Consider the following 8813-nt stretch of genomic DNA (forward strand, 5'->3'; position numbering starts at 1 on the left):
CTACTAGCAGTGTTTGGGATGCTGCTCCCAACGCAGGATGCTAGGCAGCGCAGCTGTGCTGACTCTTCCTACCCTTCCCAGCTGTGTCTCCAGGGACAAGGAGCACTGCTTGACACTGCATCGCTCTCTTTGAGCAGGAAGAAGGCAAAGGGACTACGGGCAGACTATAACCCCAGTACCACCCTCTAAGTCATTTCTATTAAGGTGTCTTCATCTTCCCAACAACATCCTGGAAGACGGCAGAGCTGCTGAGAGGCGGGGGGGGGGGGGGGGGGGGGGGGGGCTGCGTGTGTGCAAAGAGGTGCATTCTCTTCCTTTTTGTTATTTTTAGAAGGACTTGAGAAAGCCAGTGCGGAGCTTTGATTCAGGGAGCTGGGTTCTTTTGTTTAGTGAATGGCTTGTTTGCAAACAGTAATTTTGTTCTGCAATAGAATGTGGGAAGACTGATTTTTTTTTTTAAGATGGTGTGAGTTAAATGGATTGGAATGGCTTTGATGTTTTACCAATAATAAAGACGTTTTGTTACTTCAATGATTTTGGAATGGAAACTGTACATGTGTGAATAAGAAAAGATCAATATGGGACTACTTACTGAGTGGAAAGTGAGTGCTTTTTTGGATATCTTTCCAGAATGAGATGTAGTCCAAACAGCATTTGAAAAAAACTTTTAATATCGAGGACACTAGAACTCACTCATGGTAACAAATTTCTGATTTCCTCTACTCAACAATTTGCTTTCTGAAAGAGCTGATTGCTTCTGGCTCTGCTCCTGAAAACAGATAACAGGAGGTTTTAGCTACAAACGGTTCAAGGCTCCTCATTCGTGCCGTCAGGCCGAGCACAGGGCTTTAGCTGCTGCCGCCGGGCAGTGATCCATCCCTGGGGAGCGGGGCTTCCTCCGTTCATCCGCAGGCATTCTGGCTCTGTTTGACAGATGTAAAATCTTCCACTGTTTGGTGCATCAGACATCCTTCTGTTGAGCCACTGTGTTATACTGGCACTGGTATCGTGCTGGCATGGGCTGTTGCTTACTAAATATGTGTTCTGTGCTGGCTTTCTGAATTACTTTTTCAAGGATATGTTTGTACTGAATGTTTTTTTTTCCCTTAATAAAGGTTTACTCTGCTCAGGATGTGAAAGGAAAAAAAAAATGTTTTCAACTAAAATAAAGAAAAAAGTGTGTGATGAGAATCAGTATGTTTGAAGCTCCTGGAAGTGGTAGAATACAGAATCACAGATGAGCACAGGTCTGCCTTACGGGACTCTAGTCCACCTTGTACTGAGCGCGAAGCTGAACCACCTCAGGTGTTTCTTTAACCCAGTTTTGCCTTTAAGGCTGAAGCTGTGAGGGTAGAGGTGTAGCACAACAGTGCTACACACTGTCCCCCATGGCATCCTTCTCTCTAAATTGGGGAGATAGTTGTGACAGGACAAGGGGTAATGGCCTTAAACAAAAGGAGGGTAGATTTAGATTGAATATAAGGAAGAAATTTTTTACAGTAAGGGTGGTGAAACACTGGTGGAACACATTGCCCTGAGAGGTGGGAGATGCCCCATCCCTGGAAACATCCAAGGTCAGGTTGGAGGGGGCTGTGAGTAACCTGGCCTAGCTGACGACGTCCCTGCTCACTGCAGGGGGTTGGACTAGATGGCCTCTAAAGGTCCCTTCCAACCCAAACCGTTCTGTGAGAATTCGGTGACTCTGCAGTGGGTTACACCTACCGGTGCGTTAGGGGAGCAGGGCGGCTTCTCCGGAGGACCGGCCCCCCTCGCCGGCGGCCGCCCCGCCTCGCCTCGCCTCGCCTCGCCTCGCCTCGCCTCCGGCCGCGGCTGGGCCGGGCCGGTCCCGGGGCCGGGGCTGGTGCCGGGGCCGCCGCCGCCGAGGCAGAGCGTCCCGCCGCTCCCCGCCGCCCTGGCCATGCTGCCGTCGCGCCTCCGCCCGGGCCGGCTCCTGCCGGCCCCGCTCCGCCTGCCCGCCCCGCGGGGAGCCGCCGCCGGCGGGGGGCCCGCCCGGGGCCCGGGCACCACCCGCGGTAAGGGGCGCTCCCGCCCGGGGCCGGCGGGGAGGTTCGGCGGCGGGGTGGGGGGGCGGCCGGGGCCGCGGCGGAGCGGGGCTGGGGCTGGGGCCGGGGCCGGGCTGGGCCGGGGCTCCCCGGCGGCCCGGGCCGCGGCGCCCCCCGCGGGTGGGTGGCCGGGCAGCTCGGAGGGTCTCCGGCGCCCTCCGGCCGGCTGGGGTACCCACGGCCGCAGGCTGCGGGGGCCGAACCAGACCCGCGGGGCTCTCGTGGCGTGCGGGGGTATTCGAGAGCCGCGGGGAGATACCTCTGCGCGGCGGGACGTGGGAGCGTAACCCCTGAGTTAGCTGAGGCAGGGGTTTTCTACCACCCATCACCCGCTCTCAGTGCATGGTTTGACGAGTGTTTTTTCCTCATCTTTAAGCCGAGCAGGCTCACAAGGTGGTTGCAAGCTACAAACCTTCGAAGTTTGACAAAAAAATCCTCCTCTGGACTGGACGTTTCAAGACAGAAGAAGAGATTCCTCCGAGGATCCCGTAAGTGTGCTGCTCTCGTCCAAGGGGAACGCGGAGCTGAAGGGAAAGCGGTGGCGTGATCCTCATCTAAAGCTTTTCCACAGAGTTCGAACCAGTCAGTTTTTCAACACTGAAAACTTGGAAACAAATTAGAGGGCAAAAGAATTTCCTGTCCTGGTTAGAGGTTAAGATGAAACTATGTTCCTTACTGGGGTCCCCAGAGCCTGGGATTAAGAAAGATAGCCTCGGTTACATTTATCTACTGGCTTGTTTATTTTGCTTATTCCTAAAGTGCAGAGAAGGAGGTTATTCGCAAACAATATTTTCTGTTTATAGCTCCCATAAACAGTTCTAAGAGAGCTGACTGTCACTGAATGATTACATCCAACAAATTATGATTTACTATAGAATTTGAGGAAAAATAGAGAAGGACATAGTGAGAGAAACATCCCCCAGCAAGGAAAACCAAGTACTTGACATAACCTTAGCCTCCTATTCTTGTGGACCCACTGGACTAGATGGTCTTTGAAGGTCCCTTCCCACCCAAACCACGCTGATTCTGTGGTTCCTGAGTCGCTGAAAGTTAGCATCCCCCCAAGGCCAATTCCTGCCTTTTTCTCAGGACGTTTGATAGCTTGTTAGACACCTTTCTCCAGGACACTACTTTTTAACATCACAGTATGTCCCTGTCTTGGGTGGGTCGGCAACATGCAGAGCTGTGTCAAGCAACAGGTACATCCTCCACCTGTTCCTGTTGGTTCCTGACAGTTTCACTGATGTTTCCTGAGCTGGACAGTGCCATTGTCCCTCCTCTTGTACTGTGTTACTTCCACCATCTTGCCCTAAAGAAAGGTTTCAGACAGGTCTCAGAAGCTCCAAAAGCTATTCAAGCCATCGGGAGGCGTTTATAAGGACACCTGTGTTTGCCAGCCCATACACACAACACGCACACAAACGGCTCGTTTCTGTGCATTAGTTGGCCGGCCAAGTGCGCGTCACCACTTCATGCTTTCTGGGTGAGCAAAGTCTTTTTTCTTACAGATAAGATATAAGGATTTTAAATAGCAATATACTAAAAGAAGTTAATTGTGAGACATTGAAGCTGAGTTGTGTCACTGCTTTAACTATTAAAAAACATAAAAGAATTGCAAGATAGTGTTACCGTGATCACAGTCTAGCTGCTGAAGATAGTTTGTACTAAGGGTCGAACCTGCAGTCCTTATTTGAAATTGTTGGGTTGTTGTGGTTTGGGTTTTTTTTTTAAACAGCTGTTATTGATTTCAGCAGAGGTTTACCCAGAGTCTTAATTAAGGATTAAGTAGCAAAGGCCTTAATGTGCAATTAGGGGAGAACATAACCAGGTCTGTTTTCCTTAAAGTGGAGGCAGAAAGCAGGGAGAAAGTGGAAATGTGCTCCAGAAGAGTTTCAGTCAGCGCATTGTGAAATATGATTAGGCTAGTAAGCCAGACTAATGACATTTATGGTTCTGCTTTTGTTGCTACAAGTAAGTGGATTAGTGGATTAATGATTTTATGTGCTAGTTTGATGTGCGGTTTGTTTTAAAGACAACGCGTGTTTACCATTGTACAAAACAAAAGCGGTTACTTAGAACTGCAGGCACCGTCAGTCAGCTGCAAGAAACGTGGCATGTCCAGCACGCACACGCGTGTGGGTGTTGGCAGGGGAGGGGGCAGGACGGCATAGCCGCTCGTTAGACTTGCCCTCATCTGTTGTATTAAAGCCTTCCAGAGCTGCCCTGCGGCCCTCAGCCTTGGCACACGCTTCCATGGGCAGAACCTCCACTACAAAAACTCCAGCTCTGCCCCATCCCACCACTCATCCTCTTGGGGGTAAAGCTAAAGGTGTTTTGGGGGAAAGAGATCGTTACAAGATCTTTACTCACAACGTAAAATCAATTCTTCATGCAACTATCCTTTTTACATATATATATGTATAGAACCATAACTAGATATTATGTGTATTTATATTCTATATCTTACTAATGTATCTCTTTATATATATGAAGCATTCCCATGTAATTTATGAAAGGAAAATAGTGCACAGCCAGCATTTAAAGAACATCTTAAAATCTGTGCTCCCAAGTATAAAGTGTGACTCAGGAAAAGACTTAGCTAACGGTTTTGAGACAATTTTAGTGACCCGGCGATTTCCTGTGCTGCTGGTTCTCAGGAGCACGTGGCCTGCTCACAACGGCGGGAGGTGGCAATGGGACCCGTACCAACGCGGCCTGCTGGGCCCTACAGTGCCTCTTGCAGCAACTACTGCCAGACGCAGGGCAGGAGTTTTCATTGCTTTTTGCCTTTGGTGACCAGCAAAAATAATCACGTGGGTTGTTCTTGTTTAGGCGTGTGTTCCTGCAACAGTGAGGACGCTGAACGTTCAAAGTTCCAGTATTAATGGCTCCTACATTCAAATAAGTATGTTCAAATAAAGCTGCTGCTTTTCTAAAGAACTAAAGACTCCTAACTCGTAGCAGCACAAACTGTTTTAATCACCTATCCAAGTATGTCAAGCCCCTAGCCTACAGGACACCATCTAAACACGTTAGAAATCACACTAATTTCTGAAGTTGATTTTGAATAAGAGGAACTTGCTTTCACCACATCTGGTTGACACCACCTCTAGTTCTCCATCTGTTTAAATAGAGCTTAAGGGGTGATTTCTGGTGTATTTACTCCAAGTATCTAAATGCAAATATTTATTGCATGAGCAATTTTTTTTCAGCTGAAAAAAGATCAACTTCTACCCGTTAAATGTTGCTTTTCCACTGGAAATGGATTTGGGGCAGAAGAGGGCAAGCTCTTGGGTGGCACGTAAGCAAGCGTAGCAAGCTGAAGATGCTTGTTTTAGAAGCTAATTCTAGTTCTGTTTTTCAATGGCGATGTTACATCTGCAATGCTTTGAAGAACAGATACTTCACAGTTTTGTAATGACTCGATTCAATAACTTTAATTGCAGGCCTGAGATGCTAGACAGGGCAAGAAACAAAGCTCGAGTTAAAGCTTGTTACATCATGATTGGACTCTCAGTTGTCGCCTGTTTCGCAGTGATCGCCTCAGCTAAAAAGGTAAGCCCAGCGCTAGCGAGCTATCACATAGCATACTTAAAAATGATGGGAGTTCTGTGAAAAGGAGACAAACCTAAACAGCAGCAGCCTACACCCACCCTAGTTTTAGCTAACCTATGTTCCCGTCCCCCCGACACGGAAGCAGTCGCTGGCTGTTCCTGTTCCCCGAGGCGCATCGTTACTCCTACTGCACCGCTCTGACGTAGGTGTTCTGCTTCCGCAGGCTGCTGCGCGTCATGAGTCCTTAACAAGCTGGAACCTGGCAAAGAAGGCCAAGTGGCGGGAAGAGGCCGCGCTAGCAGCGAAGTCCAAGACAAAGTAACTTAGTATGAAATGCCAAATCTCCTTGTAGGAGCAGAATTGCTGAGTGATTAGTGAATTTCACCAATAAATGGAAAACCATAGTATTGCACACACTGGAACCAACAAGGATCGTTACAGGATCACAAAAAGAAATGGAGGGTCTCTTTTCCTAAAGAGATACACACTGTACTTTTTGCAGATTACTAAAATCAGGATGTTTTGCGCATGATTAAAAGCAGTAGTTAATTTCAAAGGAGATGAGGTAGTTTCCTGAGAATGTCAGGTACGGGGGGAACCAAGTTTCCACTATCGGTCTTAAAAACTTTCTTTCAGGCTTATCTTGAGCTGTTACACAGAGAGGAGTTCCTTACAGAAAAACTAGCTGTATTTTTCATTGAAAGGTTAAATGCAGCAAAGACCAAGCAGTAATGAAATGAAGGTACGAAAACTGCAAAAATAAGGAGACTTATGCAATTCACTTTTGCGATTGTAAATAAAGAACAAACTGTAATCAGCCAGAACGTTACCCAGCTTAATCACCAAGAAGAGAAGGTTTGGAGAAGGGAGGGAAGGGGAAATGGCCTGGGAACTCCGCAAGTTCTCAAGTCCTTCCCAAAGTGGTCAGTTCTGCAGGCAGAGACAGGGCTGTGATTATCGTACAAGCGTATGTTTGGTTTGATTTAAACAAAACATGTTTTAAACCAAAAAGTTTTTTGTCTGGTGACAGTGCCTAGTTTTAGAGCGCACAAATCAGCCAGTTTGAATTCATTTGCCTCGATGCTGCATTCAAAATGGCATTTGTGTTTTCTAGCTGAAGAAGCCACACTTATTGAAACACTAAATAAATACAATAAATGTCTGTAAAATAGGTTTTATTTGTTTCTGTATGGTATTTGGAGATTTAACATTCCATAATATTGCATACTACTCATATGTGTTCTGTTACAGTAACGGGCCTTTGGCCTGGATTTAAAGATGCACTATTACTATCTGAAGTTAGTATAGGTATTTTAGTTTCCACACATTATATGGAGGTATTGTGCCATAAGTAACTGAAATTTCTCATTCCAGATTGCAGTGATCTCTTGAGGTCACAGTTAAATGTCACACATCAATTGGCAGACCTACTACAAAAATCCTCAGTTGTACAATTTAATAAATTTAAACCAACTGAGAACTAACCGTGGAGGAGAGACAATAGTGCATCTTTTCTGTTTGTGTTTTTTTTTTAAAAAAAAAAAACAGACAGACCCAACAATAAATATTTTCCAGTTGAAAACTTGTTCTACAGCTAACTTATTTCTGTGCCAACATTATTACTATTTTCTGACTGCTGCTAGCAACAGTGTTTAAAGCAAATACTAGAAAATTAAAAAGCTGTATGAACCAGTCCTCGGACAAAAGTGCAACGATGAAAAAATTTGATATGACTCAGTGTATCAAGAGTAGGGAACTCAAAAAAAAAAATCTTACGCTTTGCATAGTTGCATAGATTAGCTAGTTAGTATTCACATTTAAGCAGAACAAATTAAAACCGAAACCACAAAACCCAAACCCCTGTATTTTGAAACATCCTTTGTAACTGAGGGGGCACTTCAGATTCCACATAAAATACCAAACTTAGAGATTTTCTTCTTTCAGTTTTTTTTTTTCCCCCTCCACACTGTGTTCATCTGTTTAGGCAACATCATCATATTCACGCCCCTGCCTGACCATAAGTCATCTCCTCTGCTTTCACATTGTTCATTTATGTGCTTTTTGACAAAGCGTGGTGTAAACCCAGTGGTAAGATAGGAGAAGCCATCCTGTATGTTTATACTTTAAAGAACTTTCATTATTATTTCTTAACAATTTTAAGGTAAACCAAATGTTGAGATTAAATAACGATTTTCATTAGCTAAAGTCCATCAATTTTAGTTCCCTTTTAAACCTTTACATTTAAATGGACCAGAGGCATGAAATATAGTTTATCTAAATGCTTAAAGTGCAGCCACTAACCATTCACACATACAGAATAACATATCCACAAAACTGAAGACATTCTTTCAAAACAAATATAATACTTTAAATGTCCCCTCTTCTCTTCATTTTTCAAGTCTTTTAATCATGATTTTTATAGTTCAGATTTGGTTTAAATTTGAGAGGCTTATAAATGCAGTTTTTACAGGGTTCTCCAAATAAAAAGCAGGCACAGCTGGTTATGTTATCAAAACAAGGTTGTCAGAAACAATGGAATACCCTGTTACCTGAATTATTTTCTTGTACTAGAAGAACACTGAAATTCAGCATTTACTAGTAATCCTGGTAGATTTCTAAGATTTTTACCCTGTACTTTGAACAGATGGGGCTGGGGGGTGCAGTGGAAGAAGGAGAGTCAGTATATGAAAACCTAAAACTATGAGAGTAAAAAGGGCACAAATACAATCGTCTAACATTATATGAAAATTTGGCAGCTGTACTCAAGGTTATCACACTATTCAAAACTGCTGTATGCTGTACAAATCTAGGTTTAAAGTGTCATTAGCTAAAATATCTCGTTATTCAGAGTTCATAAAGTAACAGCACTCCTATATACACTTCTTACGCTTCTATCTTCCACTAAAAAGGCTTCAAAAAGAGGTTTCTTCCCTCCCAGTTAGGTCTTAGTCAAAACTGACCATTAATCTTAGAAAATCCACTTCAAGTCCCACATTCAATTACAATATAGTATATATTGCTGTAACATCAAAGTGAAACATCTTAGAATCTTAACTTGCATGTCAAAAAAATTCTAAATATAAAATGGTACTGTTAAGTGATACCACCTTTAACCTGTATTTTTCAGTGCATTAAAATTTTGTTTAGTGACAAGCACAGTGCCATGGGGTAAGTAATTTGAAGTTTCAATTGCAG

The 8813-nt window shown here is 44.5% G+C and overlaps 1 protein-coding gene across 1 annotated transcript; it reads left to right on the plus strand.

The window, feature by feature from the left end:
* Positions 1 to 1648: 1648 nt before the first annotated feature.
* FAM162B (family with sequence similarity 162 member B) lies at positions 1649 to 8374 on the plus strand. Its single transcript, XM_064448555.1, has 4 exons — positions 1649 to 2033; positions 2440 to 2551; positions 5510 to 5618; positions 5842 to 8374. The coding sequence occupies exons 1-4, from the start codon at positions 1649 to 1651 to the stop codon at positions 5938 to 5940; spliced, it is 705 nt and encodes a 234-aa protein (XP_064304625.1). The 3' UTR covers positions 5941 to 8374.
* The last annotated feature ends 439 nt before the right edge of the window (positions 8375 to 8813 follow it).

Source organism: Phalacrocorax carbo, chromosome 3 (genome assembly GCF_963921805.1).
Source record: "Phalacrocorax carbo chromosome 3, bPhaCar2.1, whole genome shotgun sequence".
NCBI classification, from domain to species: Eukaryota; Metazoa; Chordata; class Aves; order Suliformes; family Phalacrocoracidae; genus Phalacrocorax; species Phalacrocorax carbo.